This window comes from Telmatherina bonti (genome assembly GCF_933228915.1).
Source record: "Telmatherina bonti genome assembly, chromosome: 13".
NCBI lineage: Eukaryota > Metazoa > Chordata > Actinopteri > Atheriniformes > Telmatherinidae > Telmatherina > Telmatherina bonti.
The window spans coordinates 32,319,136-32,342,253 of record NC_136611.1 but is presented as its reverse complement, the minus strand read 5'-3'; the positions used below and the strand labels follow the sequence as shown (position 1 = coordinate 32,342,253).

The 23,118-nt window shown below is 40.5% G+C and overlaps 1 protein-coding gene across 1 annotated transcript in view; it reads right to left on the bottom strand.

Annotated features, from left to right (window-relative positions):
• The window catches only part of adam28 (ADAM metallopeptidase domain 28), a gene marked incomplete at both ends in the record, with an annotated part of 28,153 nt that extends 6,380 nt beyond the window's left edge, over positions 1–21,773 (bottom strand). The window contains 12 exons of the mRNA XM_079250753.1: positions 6,813–6,990; positions 8,142–8,275; positions 8,888–8,969; positions 9,659–9,828; positions 10,028–10,099; positions 10,465–10,527; positions 10,624–10,804; positions 11,556–11,632; positions 11,838–11,916; positions 12,239–12,315; positions 12,478–12,566; positions 21,716–21,773. Coding sequence (XP_079106879.1) covers positions 6,813–6,990; positions 8,142–8,275; positions 8,888–8,969; positions 9,659–9,828; positions 10,028–10,099; positions 10,465–10,527; positions 10,624–10,804; positions 11,556–11,632; positions 11,838–11,916; positions 12,239–12,315; positions 12,478–12,566; positions 21,716–21,773 — 1,260 coding nt within the window. The remainder of the gene's footprint in view (positions 1–6,812; positions 6,991–8,141; positions 8,276–8,887; positions 8,970–9,658; positions 9,829–10,027; positions 10,100–10,464; positions 10,528–10,623; positions 10,805–11,555; positions 11,633–11,837; positions 11,917–12,238; positions 12,316–12,477; positions 12,567–21,715) is intronic.
• Positions 21,774–23,118: the final 1,345 nt, after the last annotated feature.

Sequence of the window (23,118 nt, the reverse complement as noted above, 5' to 3'; positions counted from 1 at the left end):
CACAATTAGTATGCAAGATAACAATGATTTACTGATATTAATAACAGAAGACTTTGTTGTTATAACAATACATTTATCAAAAGCAACTTTTGAATGTTGTCTTGCAGCTTTCACTAATCTTCTACTTAGCCATATATGTAACTATTTTCATTTAAATGAAGAGGAGATATTACTTAAAGTAAGTCAAACAGAAACAGAAACACCTGAGAATCCACACAGGAGAGAAACCTTTTAGGTGCTCTGTTAAAATGTTCAGTGAAAGCGATTAAACAATGTGTTGAAGTTTGCATTATGAGTTTTCAGGATACCATTAACAGCATAATTCAGCACAAAGTTATATAGAAACAGTTTTCAGAGGCATAAATCCACCTGCACACAACACCCAATAACATCCATCCATGCACCATACCAGTACATTAACCAGATTTGTTGCCAACAGGTTCTATAATTGAACGTAACTTTAATCTAATAACTAGAGAAAAAAATATCGTCCAAGTTCTGTTTTTGTTTTTCCTTCTCGTGGCACTCAAGAAGAAACTTAACAGGAGGACAGACTGAGATGCTCGGAACTAAATTAGCTTTGTTTCTCTTTTGTTTCACAGTCAGACAGAAACTGCTTTTTATTTTAAGAACTCTGCTTTCTTTTGTTTGTTTACATAAAAGACATGCAGGTTGGGGCCACCTTAGCGAGCTCTTTGCCAGCGGACCATCATTATTGCAATCCCACCACACTGTTCCTGCTCTAAAGTGATTCACATTTTTGTGGCTTTGGGAGGGCCCCCTTTTGGTTTAGGGCCCCAAGCATTTGCCTGGCGAGCCTGCTGGTGCTGAGGAACAGGTCAGCCTTTCAGCGAAGTTAAGTAGAGGCTTTAAAAGATGTTTAATTTTATCTGTAAGTCATTCGATCTTGACTTACTGTATATTTTCAAGCCTTTTTTGAGAAAAAAAAAAAGGCTGCTGTGAGGAAGATTTGGTTAGCATCGCAGTTAGCACTTCTTTTTTTTTTTTTTTTTTTTTTTTTTTTGTCTTGTCCAGCATTTAAGCAAGCAGACAGATGTTCTGGATGCTGTGTTCTGCTGAGCAAATTTATTTTGCCAAGGGGAACTTTTGTAGATGTAATGATCCCCTTGTATTTCTTGATTCTTATTTTATTTTTCAATTTGTTTTGGATAATAGCTTGTATTACAGAGTTTATGCTGCTGGACCCGACCGGAAAGGACAGGAAAGGGGCAGAAAGAGAACAGAAAAGAGAACATAAAAAAAAAGAAAAAAAAAAAAAAAGAAAGAGATCAATGCATACATGTATATGCACATACATACCCACCTACATATATAGGTATATACACTCGCACATACATTATATATATACATATATACATACATACATACATACATATACACATACATACACATGCATACACACACATGTACACATACATGCATACATAGATAGATATACATACATACAGACACACATATATATATATATATATATATACATATATACACATATACATACTCACATACATACACATACATATACACATACACATACACACATACATATACATAAACATACATACACATACACTCACACATATGCATACATATATACATATCCATGCACATACATACATACACATACACATACACATACACATAAGTACACACACATACCCACCCACACACATAAATATATACACCCACACAAGCCAACTCTAGATTCGTGGAGAACAAAACCGTTGACAATCATGAGGACCAGAAACTAGCAAGTTAAGTCAAAAAGACAGAAAGAGAGGTACCTGCTGTTAGTGAATAAACTTGCTGGATGACTCAGTGACTGTGACACATGCAGAACATTCATGCAGAACATTCAGAGTGGAACGTGTTTAGAGAAGAGTGATCATGCCAATGTGACCCCGCCCGCCTACATCTAGAGGAAGGCCAGGAGAACCCAGAGACCCGGGTAACCGACAGTCACCCCCAGGTACAGATCCCAACCCCCCCACTCCAGAGCCAGCCATGCATCTGCCCAGGAGGTGGCGAAGGAGATGCCCAACCAGAGTCCCCCGCAGTCAGGGGGAACAGGCCCCAGCAGGCCCAGGCCGGCAAGGGCCGATCCCGCCGGGCACCGGCCACCTAGGGCAGACAGAGCGCAGGCCCCAGGGCCCCAAGAGCCCGTGAGCAGCCCCTCGCCCCCGCAGGCAGAGGGCACAGCCCACACCGACGGAGGACCAGGATCCCCAGACCGCCACCCAGCGGCAGCCAGGTCGCACCCCAGCGCACCAGCTGCGCCCCCGGGTACAGGACACCACCCCCCCACCACCAAACCACACACACATATACATGCATACCCCCCCCCCCCCCAACACGCACTCCCCTCACACATATACATGCATACCCCCCCCCCCCCCCCCCCCAAACACGCACTCCCCTCTCAACCCCCATCCACACAACCCTCTGCAATCCATGCACATCATCCATCACATATACAACCCCACCCCACCTCTACTCACTCACCCATACCACGTCACACGAACCCCAATCGCCCCCGCCCCCACACACGCTCACCCCCCCACACACACGCTCACACCCCGCCACCCCATCCCTCTACTTCTACCCAACCACACATGCCCCACCAAGCACCCCTCCACCACCCATAGCCCCCCTCCAAACTTCACCCTCACTCACACATCCCATTCCGCATATACACCCCCCCCTACACACACACACACACACACACACACATACCCTCACTCCTCCAACACAGGCACACCCCAATACAACCCACGCGCCAACATACCCCTCCACACACACATCTACTCATCCTCACACATCCCTATCCCCTACCCACCTATATCCCACCTATATCCCCAACCCTAATCCCCCCCCAGCCATCCCACCATCCATCTGTAACCCCATACACCCACTCCCACACATCCTCACCTCACCCCTCCATCATGTCCCATGTGAGATACCTCAGAGGGGGCAGAGGACAGGATGGCCCCGATCAGGGCCCCCATAATTACCGCCCACCACTCCCAGCGTCCCCCCCACCACCCCACAGATGCAGCCGACCCAGCACCCCCCCAGGGCCGGCGACAACCCTCCTACAGCCAGGCCAGCCCAGACTTAGGCCTAATGGACGGCACTCTTCCCCCACCCGTACCCCCCCCCAGTAAAGCCCCGAGAGCAGGGGCATGAGAAGACCCTATCGTCCCTGCCTCCCCCCCGCTTATGACTGATTGTGAAGTATGTATTAGTTGCAATTAAAATTGAGGGAAGTGCCACGCGGTGTTGGGAGAGGGACCACCTAAGCAGCCCCCCCACCATACACCGCATGCTCTTCCCCCTAATCATGTGAGTCGTCAGTGTTTTGGTGTTTGGTGTCTAAGTGTAATTAAAACTGGGAGGTGAGCCGAGGCTGGGTGCAGCGATCAAGACCACCTTGATGGCCTTTCTCACCACCCAGCGCCACGTGCACACCTCCCAATACCCTGCCTGTGTGTGATGGGGAGCGGGGAGGAAGAGGGGTTGAGGGATTTAAGTCTGGAGGAAAGTGAGCTTTCCTCCAGAAGGTGAGCCGCCCGCGGCACTGGGCATGCCCCCTACTCCCAGGGCCCCCCAAGGACCAGGACAAGCCGGGGACAGCCATCCCCGTAACCAGAGCCTTCGGCGACTCTAACCAGAGAGTCATCACCGACCCAAGAGGGGACCAACTCACCACATGCAGAAGGGGGGCACGAGGACAAAGAGGAGGCAGGGCGGCAGAAGGGGAATCCCAGACCGATTGTCCACCGCCCCCTCACTCACAGAGGACACCCCCACCTGGGGACATGAAGTCCCCCCTTGTCCACACATCGGCACTTCACACTGTCTCAGCACACACCTACAGCCACACACACACACACTTCCAGACACATTCAGGTCCACCCAGCCACCCGTTCAGCCCACCCTTAAAACCATCCTCCTGACCCCCACGTCACATCCAAATCTCCCCCACTCCCATCCATCATATCTACACTTATCCACCAACCTACCACACACATGCACCACCCACTCCCCCATACATACACCCCCCCCCCCCCCCCCCCCCACACACACACACAGACAGCACGCCCCCCCTCCCCCCTCCTCCCCCCCCCACACACACACCCGTATACATGCACCACCGCCACTCCCCACATACACGCATCACCCCACTCCCCTACACACACGGCACTACCCCCCCCCCACAGACACCACGACACCCCCCCCCACACACGCATCATCACACTTCCCCACCCACACACATCCACATACCTATGTACCGCCACCAGTCCTCAACGCACACCCCCTACACACATCCCTCCATACACACTCACATCCCATCCACACTATCAAACACCCCCCACTCAACAAGTCCCAGGGTCGCAACCAGGCACCAGAGCACGTACCTGCCCGCCGCCGCAGCGGCAGGTCCAGGTCAGCCCAGCCCCCCCCGGCACAAGCCGACCCCCCACCCCCAAGAGACAGGGGACAACCCCGGGCACCGGAGCCCGGGACCCCGCCCAGCCCACCCCACGGCGGCACAGGCGCCCGTTACGGAGTCACGCCTGCCAACCCATCCCCCGCCAGCGACCTCGCCCCGCCGCTGCGCAGCAACTCCAGCCGCCGGCCCATCCAGGTCCACAGTAGGGCTAGAAACCTAGCCACTCCAGCAATGGAGCAGTCAAAATTCCCCCCCAGGAGCCCACCACAGACCCACAGCCCCCAGAGAACCCCAACCGGCCACCAACCCCGAGCGCAATAAGGTCACATTCTCCCCCCATACTAAGTGATGGAGCTGATCACAGGGGACCAGAGGGAATAAAGTTCAGCTGACTGATCTCTTGAGGAGGCAGACATCATCTCGACACTGATGTGATCTAATAAGAGATTTCTGAACTGCTGGATACACAGACTTTGTTTGCTTTTCCAGTTTAGAAGGATAGTTTTCTTTGCGATACATAAACTGGTGAGGATTAAGTTTGCAGAATTAAATTCTATGTTAATTTCACCCAAGTAACCCAGTAGGCCCAGTTTGGGGTTTGTAGGGATGTTACATTTGAAGCAATTTGACAGATCTTTACATACCTGAAACCAGAATTCCTGGACAGGTGGGCAAGACCACAAAGCGTGGTAGTAGCTGTCAATTGTGTTGCCAGTGCAGTGTGGACAGATGTTTGATTGTGACAGACCCATCCTGAACATCCTGTGTCCTGTATAATGAGTTCTATGCAGAATTTTAAATTGTATTAGTTGCATGTTTGAATTCTTAGTCATTGTAAATGTATTTGAACAGATTTGTGACCATTCATTTTGGTCAAAGTTACTGGATAAGTCTGCTTCCCATTTAGAAGTTGGGAGACATATGGAATCGTCTAGCTTTGATAGTAATCTATATATTTTGGATAACAGTTTCGGGGCATTGAGATTTAAGAATTCTGCAGCCCTGATAGGTAGCTGCAAGTTTAATTGATCAGGGGTGTATTTCTTACCTATAATAGATTTAAGTTGGTGGTATTCTAAGAATTTTGTGCTGCTGATTTCATATCGTGAAGTAATTGTATCAAAAGGGAGAAAGTTCCCATTTTCTATTAAATGTTCTAACTGTTTTATTCCTTTATTCTTCCACTGAGGGAAGTTTATCATTTTCCGGTTTTGCTGGATGTCGGGATTGTTCCAAATAGGTGTAAGTTTGCATGGAATAAGCAAGGATTTGGTTAGTTTAAGAAATTCCCACCAGGCCATTAGTGAGGAGCTGATATTAATGCTTTTAAAGCATTTTTGGCGTTTGACAGCTGTGCTGATAAATGGCAGGTCTGAAATTGCCATATCCTCACACATAGCTTCTTCTATATTAAGCCATGGTTCATCTAGATAGCTAGGTTTAAGCCATTTAGAGATGTATTGTAGTCTATTGCTTATAAAGTAATTTTGGAAATTAGGCAAGTCTAAGCCACCGCAGTTAGCACTTCTGTCTCAGTCAGTCAGGGAACAAATCTTTGCCACCATAACTAAAGCCTCTGCATCATTTACTGCCTTGATGGACTGTAAATATTATTACCGTCCATGTTTATGGCTTTGACATGGCGTTTCTTTAAATCAGTCAATCATTTAATCAAATTTAATTTGGAAAACACTTTTCATTCAGAAATTTTACAGCTGAAAAGTCTTCCCAGACAGTAAGGAATGGAAACAACTTGAATTAGGTTCATTGCTGCTTGGTGTGGTGTAAATGATCAGAAATTCAGTATGTGTGTCTTGCTGGCTAGCTGCAACCTGGGAAACCTGTTATTCCTGGTCAGGTTAGATTCCTTTTCTAAGTGTCATTTTTAACACTCTTAACTGCATTCATGTCTTCACTTGCACGTGGCTTGCACACGTAAGTTATCTAGATGTATGCGTGATGATAAAGACGAGTTTCTGGTATGTGTGTGTGTGTGTGTGTGTGTGTGTATGTGTATGTTAAAGTGTGTGTGAAGGGCAGGACTGATGGATTTTTCTTTGTTGCGTTTTTATAATGTGTACAGCACTTTGTGTCACATTTTATTGTAGGAAAAGTGCTTTATAAATAAAGTTTGTGTCGAGCCTACAGCTAATTTGCATGTTTCCACTCACTAAAAGGTTACTGTCACCATGGCGACGAGGCAATTGCATAAAATATCAATGCTATATAGTTATGTATGAAATTAGGTCATCCAATGGCATGCCAATAACAGCACATTAACACTGAAAGTGTAAACAGTAGAAGCATCAGTGGTTACAGGAAAGAGGTTAATTGATTTTACCTCCACCGTGCCACAGTCACATTCCTCCCCGTTCTCCTTAAAACCATTTCCACAGACTGCAGAAGCCACTAAATTACTGAAGTTAGGTTTGTCCAGCAGGCAGCTGGGGTTGCGGTCTGTCTGGAACCTCTCATAGCTGCTGCTGCTGCAGCTGCTGAAGATGCGAGGAATATCATAGCTGAGGAAAAACACATATTCCACGTTAAGTCCACAGTTATAACTCTCCAGCAACATACTGTACAAGCAAAATGGTTTAAAGCAGGACCGTCTACTACTGACTGTCCATAAGAGTTCAATTAGACATGTAAGCTATTAAATCTGTCATGTACCACAAGTCAAAACACTTTAAGAAGCTGCAGCCACTCCCCACTGCTCCTTTCTCCTACTGGCCGCAACGAAGAAAATCCCTAACGCCAAGCATTATTTTGTTTTAAAGGCTTTACTTTACTGACAAATCTGAATTGAGCTGTTGAAAGGATTAAAAAAGAAAAATTAAAACAAATGATTTGGAATAAATTTGGTCATATGGTGGATATTAAATCATATCTGTAAAGATGCCAGTCAGGCGCAAGTTTATTAGTCCAAACCAGAAACAGTAAACAGATGAGTCACTGATCATATTACAGTCACAACAGTGTCTCCACACACTGTATTGTCAGTCAAACCTTCATTCAAAACAGACAGAAATCATAAAAAACTTTATTTTTACATGTGTGGAATCTTCTTTCCTCTGGTGGTCGTCATTTACTTTAAAATCTAAAAGCACATTTAATAAAAATCTAGTTTATGTTTTCATCTGCATTACTTTAACAATTAATTCTTTTCCTGTTTTCTCACATTTCTGTATATGTTCATAAAACCTTTCCAGACATGCCACCCTCTGGAGCCATCAAAGGTAGATGAAGCATCTAAAAGCACGGTGAATCGTCAGTCTTGGTACAAATCTAGTTTACATGGAGCCTGAGTGGATCCCAGCAACGACTGGGCGAGATGCAGGGTACACCCTGGACAGGTCGCCAGTCAATCACAGTACATGGTATGTGCTATAAATACACTTGCCTTGCCTTAATAAAAAGAATAAATAATTATCTAAAGTAAAATTACAGTCAGTGGTACCATCAGCTTGTTTGTTTTCTTACCTAAATATTTTTATTTCACATTTTTCCACAGCTCCCCTCGCTTCTCTCCTCTAACACATGCAGGCTTTATGAAACACAGATAAGCAAAGCGATCTATGACAGCATCTCTCTCTCTCACACACACACACACACACACACACACACACACACACACACCCTTTGATCGGGGCTTTATGACTCCTTTTATTACCTGAGAGCTGCACCCATGATGCAGCTATTCCCAGAACAAAAACAGGCACTGGAGTCATCATGGTTCATGCCCAGGTTATGACCCATCTCATGGGCCAGCGTCGCTCCCACTGCGATAGCATTATTAGAGTGATCCTACAACAAGAGGCATACGTTGTGTGAGTGGAGGTGTTTTGATAATCATCAGCATCCATTCATGCATCATATAAGATTAATTTAATCAGGGAATCGGGTTTGACTTCAAACAAAATGCGCTTCCTCGGTTTGCCTCATGATTATCAAACCAGTAATTCTGAAAGTTACCGAATCTACAGACATTTCCTGTGATATGATTACAGTGCTTTGAGATTAAGATCTTGTTTCCTTGCAATGCCTCTCACAACTTTGCATAAAATAGCAACATTTAAATCCAAACTAGATGATTAATAAAGCTCTACTTACAATATAAGAGTACTTTACCAACATGTAGTGTACGGACACGTAGCTCTTTAGATTCTTGGTTTTCTTGCAGTTTGGTTGCAAGTTAAACTATCAGAAAATTCCTATTACTGGTGCTAAAAAAAACTAATTAGGACCAACTGAATATTTATATGGATTATTTAAATCCCCTATGTGATTAGGAGACATCTGGGAAAACAATAATCTATGTGCAACATTTTGTTCCAGTCTTTGAAGGTAGATTTTTATTTATTACATCAGATATAGCAAAGCACCATGGATATCATGATTGATCCCTGGCGACCTCACCTGCACTACGCCGACGGAGTGACCAGAACAGAGAGTCCCGACAAAGGCAAGACCCACAGTTGCTCCTTCAAAGTCAATACCGCTGAAAGACAGAAGGAGACAGACCTAATCCACCGTGTTCAGCCATGTATTTTTCATAGTGATGCAGTATATATTCAGGTTGTGGCATAAACAGTCACATGGTGTGTTTATTTGGTTTCTTAAGCAGGTATCACATCTATTTCACATTGACATTATTTGGCGAGGAAATGCCACGTATATTACAATTCTTTTTTTTTTTTTCAAACTTCACCAGTCTGATCTTAATATTCAAATACATGCTTGTTCAGCTTGTTTTATTCTTGTGTAACAATAAAACCATTGCTTAATGAACGATTTCTTTCTGGTTTTTTGACTCTTAACACAAAGTTTTCCTCTGTGCTTTCCAGAATTTTGGGAGGTGATAAAAAAGAGCACATTAAGTCACATCAGAAGCAGCCGCAGAGGTAGTCGTGTTCTCTGTGAGCTCACACTCGTTACAGAAGCCTTATGTTGAAACCTGAAGAGTCCAGGACATTAAGTCTTTGTGTGAAAAAGTGGATTGTGAAGCAAAACCACAACAGCTTGAGAAACAGAAGCTGGATTATGTGGAAGTCAGTAATGTAAACAAGCTAAATCTGATAACTTGTCTTTACGCAACATCCTGTAATTTACAGGTTCCCTATAAGATACCTTAGTTCACCTTATATGATCTGAGACGTATTGGTTTTTGTTTATTGAGTTTATTCAGACCTGAGGAGCTGTGCGTTGTCGTGTTTTTTCCTCTTCACCAGCTCAGAGTTCCTCCAGTTCAGGAAAGCGTCCAGGTTGGCCCCAGCTGGGGGGGTCACGGAGATAAAGTCTCTGTCAGACCAAACTTCCAAACCTACCAGAGCAACGAAGGTCCTCAGGGGTTTGTAAGCCTTTGGAAGATCACCAGAAATACATTCAGAGAAGAATAACAACTCTACTCTTACAACAAACTATTGTAACTTTCTGCTACTTCTGTACACAGATGGAGAAAAATAGAAATATATTTGCTAAGTATAGTTACAGACTGGGCATTTTATGTGCCCCTGGTCCTGTGGAGTTAGGTTTAAAAGAACGAAAGCAGGGACTCACCATGTTGACAAAGTTGACTATTTCAAACACCCTCTTTCTCATCGCCGTCATGTCTCTCTTCATTTTCAGGTACTGAAACAATAATCCACATCCCATTTCTTAAGAGCCGAAAATTAATCCAGAATAAATGCAGTTTCTGCGGAAGCTCTAACTCATATAGATAAATACTCTGGCATTTATCTACAGATAAATAGATCGGCTCTTCAGTCCCTTTCTGTTGAAGTGTCCTTTAACAACACATGACTGACCCTAATGAGCTCAGATGAAAATACTGTGTTTTATAAAGGATTGATGGGAAACACACTGTAAACGGATCCACAGAATCTATAAAAATTCCATGATTAATAAACAACTGTAAGCTTTTATTTTGAAAAATTATCCACAGGATGTGATGTGTCACTTATTAGCAACAACAACAACAAATCTTAAAATCTTACCAAACGGTTATCAGCGACAAGGAAGAGCTCAATGTATTTCTGTTGCTGGGTGATAGATGTACTCTGAATGACATAAAATAAGACAAATTTATTTTATTTTGTGCCACATTTAACCTCATATTGTCTAATGTTGCAAGGTGTTGGGCCAGTAATGCTTACCCCTAATTTGCGGCTGCGGCTTGTTGGAGGTTCAAAGTCATCGCTCCAGGTGGTGTTGGTGACGCCACACACAGCAGGCGTTGGAGTCTTGTCGTCCATAGGCCTCACCGCATGGTCACCTTCATCATCACCAGACAGGGGTTCAATCAGGTATCTCTGGGCAGATGTTCTGAAGTAACCCCTAAGATAAAGACAAAAGTAACTCAGAAATTTTATTTTTGGATTTATTATTTAAAGAAATAAGTATATTATTAAAAGTATCTAAACCAGCCACGTACTTTGGAATTAGGTTTAATTCCGAATTGACTTTTGCATTCAGAATTAGGTGTTTACATGGTCATTTCTGGTTAATTTAGAGTTTAATTAATGTTTATTCATAATTAAACAGGAATAAAAATTCACGTGTAAACATGGCCATTGTAAGTGAATGATGGTGGCCCTTACAATATTAGAGAATCAATGGATAACATGGAGGCAAGTCGGGTTATAACAATAAACTATGGTTTATATTTATGTTCACACTCCATATATGCCTTTCTTTGGTAACATCTGTGAGTTTAACTAATAGATGCAAAATTATTGGCATACTGTGATGTTTTCATGAATGAGACAAACTTTAGATGCAACAGGGGATTTTATGTATTTAGCTCATTTAAGCCTTTAATTCACATTTTAGCCTGAATAAAATAAATCCAAGCAAGATTTCAAGAGGATAAAAATGCAGACGTTGATTAAAGAATGAATAATAAAACCTTTGTTTTCTACATTAGTCAATAAGATGGGTTTCTGTGGCAATCTAGCTGTTTCATTGTTCACAAATCACCTAAATTTTAATAAATAAATTTCTAATGAGCAGGAATTGATAGACACTTTTCAGCCAATCAAAATGGAGCTTGAAACAAATGACGTGAAAATAAATTGTGACGTCTCACCTGAGTCCATCACAAGTGCTGATGCTGACAGATGATCCACTGTCGTTCACAATCTTTCCATGGTAGTAGCAGTGATCCTGGCAGGGACACAAAGTACAAAACTGGGTTTTCAAGTGGAAAAAATCTTAATGAATCTAAATAAATATTTATTTATAAATTGTATTTGTCTTATAGAGCTTTTAAAACCACATAAGTATGTAGATATTTGGTAAGAACATTGTAATACATGCCGAGTCACATCCTGTGGGAACTGAAACTCGCTTACAACACATAAAGACTTACAATGTCATGTGGGACTGCGGTGACTCGCGCTCCATCATCTTTGTAGTAGGTCTCACTGTAGCCACTGGTAAGTAATTCACTGAAGATGACAGTATATTACTCAATAGAAATAATCAGGCTTATCAGAAATTCAGCATTTCTTGTTGTATGTTAGTGACGTGGGAAATTCTGTGAAGTAGAAACAGAATAAAACCGGGAAGTTGCAGTGAAGCACTTCCAGAAAGATTTATATATTCCCTGTTTCTGTTCCTATCATGTTCCCCCTCACACATTTTCATTAACTTAAGCAATGCCATTGACTGGACAGAGTCAAGAGTATCTAACTCACTGAAAGCTGCTTATTAAAACACAAATAGTTGTTTTATTCCGTCATTTTTTTCTTTTAAGAAGTGAGAACCTACTTATTTCTTTCCAGTTGCAGTTCAATATCTTTTCCTCCCACTGTCATTGCATATTTCATCATCGGGGGTCGAAGGTGCTGCAACAAGACAAGTCAAAACATGGAAAAAATATGCTTTAATTCTTTCTTTGCTTTTTTTTTAAATGTCCATTTTGGCTTCATGACCAAAATCTGCTTTGGAGTGACATAAATATTTAGTTTTCAGCGATGCTGCTGTAAATTTTAAGATGGAAAAAGTACCTCTGCATGTCTTTTTCTCACTGTGTGAAGTCTGAGAGGTCGGACGAGCTCGTAGTCACTTCCCACTTCAAACTCAGGACTGTGACTTTCTGCGGACACAGAAAACAGACTAAGCAGGAGGAAAAATATCATGTGGAAAACGATAATATATCTGACAAGGTTTTTATGTTGTTTTATTCATTTTTAAGGGGCAGTGTGCTACTAATTTGGCTTTTCATTTGAAAAAATCTATGTTGTTCATAAATACATATTTTTTCCAAAGTCTAATCACAATAATAATCAAATGAAAGTGTTTTTGTATCTTAATCAGCAGACATATAAAAAGTACTAGAAATCCAGACTCAAGTAAAAGTAAAAGTACTACTTGAATGAAGTTACTTGAATGTTCTTGAAGTGCCCCACTTAAGTAGAAGTACTAAAGTATTCAACATTTTTGGTACTTAAGTATTACAAGTAGTTTAATTCAAAATTTTTACTTAAGTTGTCATGCCTTTTGGCCAAGGACCGTACTAATTCTATTTTGTTCATGATGTACATAAATAAGGTTAAAAAAACAAGAGTTCATAGTTAATAAATATTAAGAATGAGTTCATGTTTAAAAGGGTTAAATATGTTAAAATCGAAAATTAGACAGCATAGGACATCTGTATTGCAAACAATCTTTGTGATATCGATCATACCGTTACCTGAGCGAGTGAGCGCTCTTAACATAGAAAAGGTCTTTGACGTATTTTGCCTGGTACGATGAAAGTAAAGCAGCAGCTCATATACACGCTAAATGTACCCTCATACTCTTGTACCTTGGAAAACTTTCGTCTTTGTAAGTATTAATGTTAAGAAAACACTGGCATATGTGTTTGTATTATTTTTGTTGCTAGAAATATGTTGGTAATGTGATATCCACATGAGGTTTGAGCTAGGCCACCAACTTCCACTGTAGCATTGAGATGTGTGTGTCAGCCAGTAATTTGTTTTTCTTTTCTGTATGTTTCAGTTACAAAAGAAAAAATGGAAATGCAAATATAATTCATAAAGATCTTCAGAAAGAAACAAGAAAAGCAAGCCTTGTGTGGAGAACTTTTTTAAAAATATTTGTTGCTTTGTTCGCTGGCTGTCTAACTTCACATAGGCACGTGTTGTGAGGACAGCACATAAGTACAGAAAGTAAAAGTAGTTCATTGTGTTGTGTAGTTATTTAAGGCAACATTAAACTTTGTGTATTTCTGGAGCAGTAGTACATGAACAGGAACATCCATGAAAAAAGCACGTATACAGTGTGTTCATTCCCCTCCATAGCTTTTTTCCTTCTTAAACCAGTAAGTATCCTTTAAATGTTTTCATCTTCATCTTCATCTTCTGCCGCTTATCCGGGGTCGGGTCGCGGGGGCAGCAGCCTAAGCAGGGAAGCCCAGACTTCCCTCTCCCCAGCCACATTTGCCAACTCTGCGGGGGGGATCCCGAGGCGTTCCCAGGCCAGCCGAGAGATATAATCCCTCCAGCGTGTCCTGGGTCTTCCCCGGGGTCTCCTCCCACAGGGACGTGCCTGGAACACCTCACCAGGGAGGTCCAGGAGGCATCCTGACCAGATGCCCGAGCCACCTCAACTGGTTCCTCTCGATGCGGAGGAGCAGCGGCTCTACTCTGAGCCCCTCCCGGATGACCGAGCTCCTCACCCTATCTCTAAGGGTGAGCCCAGCCACCCTGCGGAGGAAACCCATTTCACCCGCCTGTATACGAGATCTCGTTCTTTTGGTCACGACCCACAGCTCATGACCTTGAAATGTTTTATTTTTATGAAAAGACGTCTCTCTTCATCCATAACTTATGGCAACTAAAGGCAAGTCGGCCACTTATAAGCTGGTTCTTCTGTGAAAACTAAAGTAATTAGTATTGTTGATTCCTGTGGAGCAGATGTGTCTTTTTGGATCCGGGATCCCTCTTCCGAAGACACATACACACACACACACACACACACACACACTTATATACGGTTATGTCGTTGACTGATAAAGCACAGGAGACACATTATGTTGCTGCTAACTTGCTGCGTGACGCTCCTTCACTCCCGCTCAGCAAAGATGCCAGAGCCAGTGTTGCCAGATCATGTGAGAAAAACAAGCAACCAGCTGGATGAAAATAAGCCCAAAAGAAGCGACTTGGCCCCTCAGAGAAAAAATTGTTACATACACAGTTGTGCTCATATTTATTCATATCATTTCACTAAAGGAAGAAAAAACAGCTGCCTGTAAAATAAGCTGAAATTGACTGAAGTAATAATAAATAAAAATTTTATGAAAATCATTACATTATTTTCTAATTCTGGTTCAATAGAAATATTTTTTTTTAAAAGCAAACAAATAAGATAATTTATCACATATTACATCACTCATAAACTAATATTTTGTTGAACAAGCCTTTAAGGATGCTGATGTCTTATATTACTAAATTATATTTTTGCAAATTTTTAGTTATTGTTCCCTTTTTTTAGTCTCCAGTTAATTGAGGTTAAGAAAGGTTAAGAATACATATGAGCACAATATATATATGTATATATATATATATATATATATATATATATATATATATATATATATATATATATATACTACTACGAAGAATGAGCAGCTTTGCCACCAGAGAAAATAAAGAGCCTCATCGACAACATGTTATCATTCATATTCTGTGAAAAGTGGCCAAGAAATAATTAGTTCTGCCAGGGTATGTAAACTTATGAGCACAACTGAATATAACTTACATTTGATAAAAATGAGAGCAAACCAGTTAAATTCTCCTGGCACAGAGAAACTCTATTTCTGAGGTCTAATTCCACCTTAAGAGGTTCGTGGATGTAATAACAGCTGACTCTCAAATGAAATCAGGCCTTTTGATAATTTAGATAGATAGATAGATAGATAGATAGATAGATAGGACTTTATTCATCCCTAAAAGGGAAATTCAAATTGTCTGGCGACTCAATAAAACACTAAAACACTCACTCTTCCACCTCTCAGTGCGTATTAAACATAAATAAATAATTGCGCAGACAGACATAGGTTAAAAACACAATAAAAACAGCATAAGCCACTCTCCCTTGTAGATGCATGTACATTTATAAAGATTCCACATTTTATTGACAGAAGTGCCTCACCGTAGATTCTTTATAATAATTCATGGACATCATTGTAAATGATGCCGTAGCGTTCTCAATATAAATCTCTCTGTAATAAATGAATTAAACTCATTAAATGGCCTTTACATCTTAAACGCAAACAAGCATAAAGCAAATCATGAGAAGAAGAGTGAAGCAGCAACATCATTTCATCTCTTCGTTTTACTTGTTTGTACTTGTGTTTGTAAAGCACTAACAGTGACACATTGGCAGACAGAAGTGTTGTCCAACACCCGTTTGGGCCAGCGTCGATACCGCTCTCTTTATATACAGTCTATGATGGTTACCAAAGAAATGGGGTTTTGGACAGATCCACGAAATAGATAAACTACTGTGTGATGCTTTTCACATCAATGTGTATAAATGAAAAAGATCCAACAATAGTTCACACAGGGAATAAATCAAGCCCAAATAAGCAACCAGTGTTTTGAAAACAAGCCCAAAAAACTGCAACTTGCGACTGACAATGTTTACAAGCGACTTTACAAAAAAAAACAAAAAAACAAGGCAAGAGTCGCTTATAATAAGCGGACCTGGCAACACTGGCCAGAGCTTCTTATGCTGGAGAAAAGAGGTCCCACTCTTTTTATTTTTTTTAACTGGCATGAAAATGAAACTTAATCACTTGAGTACAGAGATTGTCTATGACACACATGGACCTGATAGCATCAACAAAGACAAACCTCCACTCAGAGGTCAGTTAAACCTGGTTCAGATCTTATTTCCAGGAGAGAAGAGCAGGCAGCAGACGCCACAATGCGTCAATAAAAACTATATTTCTACATCTGAGACTGAACAGATGTAGAAATATACTTGTCTTTTGTTTCCTCCAGGCGACTACGTGGCTGAAAATGATGCAAGCAGTGGCGTACACACTGGGGCACTTCAAGGGGGACACGGCCCGTTTCTTGCCTTCGGCTAGCACCACTTTTTACCTCTGTGTGGAACAAATTGTTTTAAGGGAGAAATAAACTTTTTATCTTGTGACCTTTTAATAAAAATAACCTTAATTCCTTGTCTGACATTTTATTCCTCAGCAGTAAGAAATGGTCTGGAATTGAAATAACCGCGTTTGACACATACTCTTAACAAATGCATGTGGTTATGACTAGCAGTAAGAAAAAAAAAAAAAAAAATGTGATCGTGGTTGAGTGTCAAACTGTGTGGGGAAACGCATGAAACTGCGATTTCAACATCGTCTGAAAGAATAAGAAGGCTGCTGTGACGTCATCTGCTGCTATGTAGACCACAAGTTCATCATAGTTTCCATCCTTTCATTCACAGTGATATGCACATGTGAGTTAAGCTGCAGTTGAAGACCTGATCATTTAACAGGATCTCTTTTCTTGTCCCATTAAGATTATATTTAGATCTGAGTGAGAACCACATTATCTATGGGTGTTGAACCAGTCTTAAGAGCTACAATTTTCTCTAATTGTCAGTCTGACTTTTCATTTCCATGCGTGAAGAAAATAATAACTGAAAGGATCAGAAGAGAGGAACAGAGACTTTCCCCAACCATATTCACTGCTTACCTAATAGTCTTTATATAGGATACAGATTTAATTTTTCAGGCTTCCTCTGGTACGGCCATAAACAGCCTTTTTGAGTGACAGACTTTTGCTATACTACTAGCCCAAAGCTAGCTGGGATAGGCTCCAGCTTCCCTGCGACCCTGAATTGGATTAAGCAGTTCAGAAAATGAATGAATGAATGACTTTTACTATAGTCTTATTTATACTCTGTTTTTGTCTTCTCAAATCAGGTTCTTTGGCTTTTTAAGCCCAACATCTGGAAGTATGTCCAATCTCAATTGCACAATGGAGCTGCATCCATTGTTAGCTTGAGGATCTTGTGGACCACAGAGAGAAGATATTGACTAAGCTCACATGAACTGACTCATGTATTTTAAACATCACACCCTTTTGCTGTGGTCCTTGTACCACAGTAATTCATTCAGACAAATGGTAGGGAAGGAATTTTTTTTTTTTCGTGCCTACACCCATCAGATACTTTCAACCCTGTCAGGTTCTGTGCTAGCGGATGCAGCTCCAGCCGGACGCTGCTGAACAAAATGATGATCATAGATGCTGTCGTAAGCTGCTGTGGTAGCAGCAGGGGTTTTGATCTGAGTAAAGAGATCCACTTCTCCCAGTAAGTCTGACCTGTATAATTAGCGATTAACATGTTCGCAGAGATGATAACATCAATAAAACATGTTTCATTTCCATTTTAGTTCGTCTCCCTACATTTACGTCAGTTTTTCCAGTAAAACAGGTGGTTAACTAGTTGTGTAGACCACTTTACTGGTTGTATTCACTAGTTAACTGGTTGTATTCACTGGTTACAACAGCATGTCTTAAATTTAGTTGATTTATGTCCACCTGAACTATCATTTATAGACATTAAACCTGAGTCAGCAGTTTTCTGATTTTATAAATAATCTGTTAGATCCATTTTAGATCAAAATGTGTTAGCGGCAGCTTTTGTGTAGGTGTTTATGGATAATATATAAGATTTCAATCTGCATTTTTGTCTATAGCTTAGCCTTGTAGCATAATTTCCAAGGTCATATTTTGGTTAAATTGTGATATCTGTCAAACTTTACTGTCCCAATATTGCAAATTTGCTCTGAAACATCACTTATAAAACCTTAAAAAATGATTTAGTTTGCGTCTCTATCAGAAAATCCATTAATTCTGGACCTGATGGCATCAACAAAGACAAACCTCCCCTCAGAGGTCAGTTAAACCAGGTTGAGATAATATTTCCAGGAGAGAAGAGCAGGCAGCAGACACCACAATGGGTCAATAAAAAGTATATTTCTACATCTGAGACTGAATAAAGTATGCATACATCCTGTTTCTAAAGGCAGGTTGCATGAGGAAACACTGTGGAGGTCTGAGGTTACCATTTCAGGTTATGTTTCTTGCCTTTATCTGTTAGCAAACTGGATTTTTTGTCATGAGAATGAATCTCAGAGACCTTTCTGTTATCTTTGTCTAAACTAAAAGTAGAATCTAAATGTTTGTTTTTAGAAACAAGTAAATTTTTGTGGAAGTATTTAAAGTATTGACTTTCACAAATACCTGCAGAGTTGTAGGCTTTAAGAAGGTGCACGGTAAATGTTTTCATTTAAGGGAGTGCAAACATTTGTTGTGTGCATTATTATATATGAGCCGTTCGGCCAATTTATTTATCTCGATCTGCCTCTGCTGGGCCCGACTTCTTGTCAGGTACAGAAAAACAACTAATGAGCCCGATTTGCAACTTAATATGTGGATTTAAAAAAGTTCTGCAGCTTTGCAGACAGGATGAGGATATCATGCTTCACCACACATCAGGTATACAGTCTAGAAAAGATTAGTACAAAGATGCTACTGAGCTGCCTGCAAACACACTGGCATCTCTAACATATGCTCAAATCCATGAGCAACCAACCTGGACAGTAATTATGGGATTTTTTAGTCTGTGTTTATCCAGTCGTTACACATTAATATTAAGTAGTATCAACACAAAACTTGAAGGGCTGCTATAGAAACAAGTTAATAATGAAACCATCCTTTGATAACTGATGAGCATGAAAATAACAGTAATTACTTATAAAAGGGGTTTGAGGTCATGAAAAATGTGTATTTCTGCATCTGGAAGGAATTAACTCTGCCTCTGTTAAGAGACTGCATTTTTTAGAAAACGATCAAAGTATGCATACATCCTGTTTTTAAAGGCAGGTTGTATGAGGAAACCTTGGTTACCGTTTAAGCTTGCAGATGTTTCCTGCTTTTTTCTGTTTCGTAGCAAATTAAAGCAAAAACCACAGAAATGTTTAATTTCTTTTTATAAGAATGCATCTTGGTCTAAAATAGATTTCACAAATTTTGGGAGTGATCTGGAAGGAATTATTGCCACAGGAATTTTTAAAAGAGTTTTTCAGAGTATGGGTGGAAACGAGCTGCTTGGCAGAAGTCTACGCTCTCCGACTGCTTTTCTAGTTAGAGCCATTAATAGAATACAGTGAATATTATTAATGACAGTAAAAACATTACAAAGGATTTTTAAAATTTTTTATAATAATGTCAGTTCATGGAATTAGACCAGGCAGACTTCAGATCAAAAGAAAGTCCCCAATTTCTCAGGTGCTGCTGTGTACCTGACTGACAGGTAACATGACTCAGTGGCAGTGAGTCATTTTTTTTTAAAGCAGATTTCATTGATTGAAAAGTAAAATGTTTGGTCAAAGAGTTTCAGTCCTTAAATTTCATACTTGTGTATACACACACACACACACACACACACACTATATCTATCTATCTATCTATCTATCTATCTATCTATCTATCTATCTATCTATCTATCTATCTATCTCTCTCTCTCTCTCTCTCTCTCTCTCTCTCTCTCTCTCTCTATATATATATATATATATATATATATATACATAGACAGATAGGTAGATAGATTTGATTTAAATTGGAATTCTCATGATTCCTCAATATTGGTGATTTTTGTTGACCTAAAAACAAAACAAAAAAAAAAAGATGTACAAAGCTTTTTATTATTATTTTTTTTTTGCTCGTCATTTTTCCTGAATTTAATTGCCCAAGAAGACAAGTAAAAAGATCAATAAAAACAGTAAAAATGACATTTTATATTAGATAATTTTTATTTATTTGGAAAATAATGGATTTTTTTAATTTAAAAAAATCCATTTTAAAATGGTGAAGCAAAAAAATGTATATATATATATACATATATATATATATACATATATATATATATACATATATATATATATATATATATATATATATATATATATATATATATATATATATATATATATATATATATATATATATATATATGTATATATGACGTCTTTGACCTAACACTGTCCTTTTCGATCAATACATAAAATGACTCACTGCCACTGAGTCATGGTTACCTTTCAGGCAGGTACACAGCAGCACCTGACTTTCTTTACATCCAAAGTCCACCTCCTACAGTGCCAAGACATTTATAGTAATTTCTCTCATTTTGTTTGGCTCATCGTTTTATGGTAACAAGTATGTTCCAACCAAATGACCGCAAGGCATCCTGCCAGTCAGGTTAAATCCACACAATCCCTCTGCTTCAACAGTCATGTCATAAAAAACGCTGTTCTCCCAGTGGCGAGCTTATCTAAAGGTAGATCACCCATAAATTAAGCCTAGAAAAAAAAAGGCATCATAACAATTGAACTGCCGGAAGCTTCATGCGAATATTACACTTCTTTTACTAAATGTGGAGACCCACAGGGATACTGGACAGACTAAGAACATTAAACCCCTCCACCCCCCCATTCCTTTTTTTGCAGAAAGCATGCTTAATTGTTATTTTTCTTTCTAATATGTGTTTAACTCTGTGTTCAGTAGTTTCAGATATACAGAAGATACACTTATAATTACTACAGATGTTCTGGGAGGTCACGGTTAATATGAGCAATTTACACAGGCATCTCAGGTGGCTTAGGGGGGTCCTTGCGATTGAAACAAGGAAGTGCTCTGTAAGCTACGTTCATTACGTACAGCCACCGGTTGAAATGCGTGTTTTTGTGTTACAGGTAAGCAAAAGTAGTGAGAAAATGATAAAGTTGTGCGTGAAAAGTGAAATGTGAACTTAGTGCGTTACCTGTTTTAAAACTCAGTAAAACGTCATATGTGTAACCACCGTATCTGCCTGTACAGTAGTTTAAAAGTGTACGAAATGTTGTCGGCATGAATGCGGTCCTTGCGATTGAAACAAGGAAGTGCTCTGTAAGCTACGTTCATTACGTACAGCCACCGGTTGAAATGCGTGTTTTTGTGTTACAGAAATAAAGTGGATGTCACGTTTCTTCACTCATGCACGCTTGGGAGTCCTTTGTGTTCAAGTGTGCAACATAAAGACAGTCATCATGCCTCTGTTAAGAGACTGCCGTTTTCAGAAACAGAAACCTGCTCTTGTAGTAAGAATAAACAGGACAGGACAAAGCCTGGGTTTTAGTTATTAATTAGCCACTCTGCTGAATGGTGTAATGCTATCCAGACTTACCTGAGGACTTTAGAGAGGCATTTAGGATGAGAGCCCACAACAGGAGTGTTCGTGTCATTGTCCAAGTGCGGACAGTCTCTGTAAAGGAGCAGATCAGTGCTCTGATCAGGCTTTATGCTGTCTACCTGCACATTGTGTTGCTGTTCTTGCGAGGCCACTCCTTCGCTGGCTCTCCTGGACCTGTCACAACCACTTCCTTATAGACAACAAACTTACACCACACTCCCAAACTGGCCTGAGCACGCCCCTGCTTCTCTGAAAGAATTCAGGAAGAATACCGCTGAGTATTGTGGTGAGAGCAAAATTTCCATTCTACTGAATATAACTAAAAACAAGTCTTACCGTTTAGTTTAGTCCCACTTTAGTTATCAGCAGCCATTTAATAGGTTTATCATTTTTGGTTTCTTCTTTTTTCATTCTGTATGAAGCCATAAATAAAATGTTTGACTCATTGTAAATTTTGACTCGCTAAATTAATAATAGTACTTACGCCATATGGTAATTTCCCCTTCATCGCTTGTGTCAGGTGTCAAAATAGTTGCCAAATATAGACACATGTAGCCGGCTCCATCCGCTGTAGTTTAGCCTCTTCTTCTTCTGCCTTTCTGACCCTCGCCCACCCAACACATGCTTTGAGTCACAGCGGAGACAAAGTGCCTGAAGACAATAAGGCCAATGTGCATGCTCCCTTTCTGGCTGACTGGGACAACTCAGGACACACGATTAGCCTCTGCAGAACCGTAAATGAAGCAAATCTCTGGGAGTGCCATAAAGATAATGTATCTATACTTTCTAACAAAAAAGTAATTAAGCTTAAGATATGACGACAACTTCCTTATTTCCAGTTATATTTCTGTATTCTGTAAGTCAGTGTCACACAGGAAGCAGAACTGCTGAATCTTGTCTGTTTGTGGTGTCTAATAAATGCTTATGACTGCATACAGTTGCCCCTCACCAATCAGCAAAGAAAGAGCAGATTTACCGCAGTTATCTGAACTCTACCTGCAGCGTGGAGTGACCAGAACATGTCTGGATTCATTTACACCAAACTAAAACTTACATGATTTGTAAAACAATAAAATTCTGATCATAAACATGTTGTTATAGTTCTATATTGTGAATCTGTCTCATGACTGTCTGCTTACAGAGGACATGACCTGGCCGAACAATTGCTGCACTGTAGCTATGGCGACCACTCTGCACTCACACTGAAGGCCAAAATCTCCAGTTATCTGGGGAAACAGTGCATCTTTAACATGAAGTCAGAGACTAAGAAACCTTCCCCCTGAGTCCGACTCCACACAATTAAAAACTCATCCATTAATGATATTTTAATGTATTTATGCTTGTGGTGACAAATAGTTATTTAACCAACAAAGACTTTTATAGTCTGTGTTGGTGTA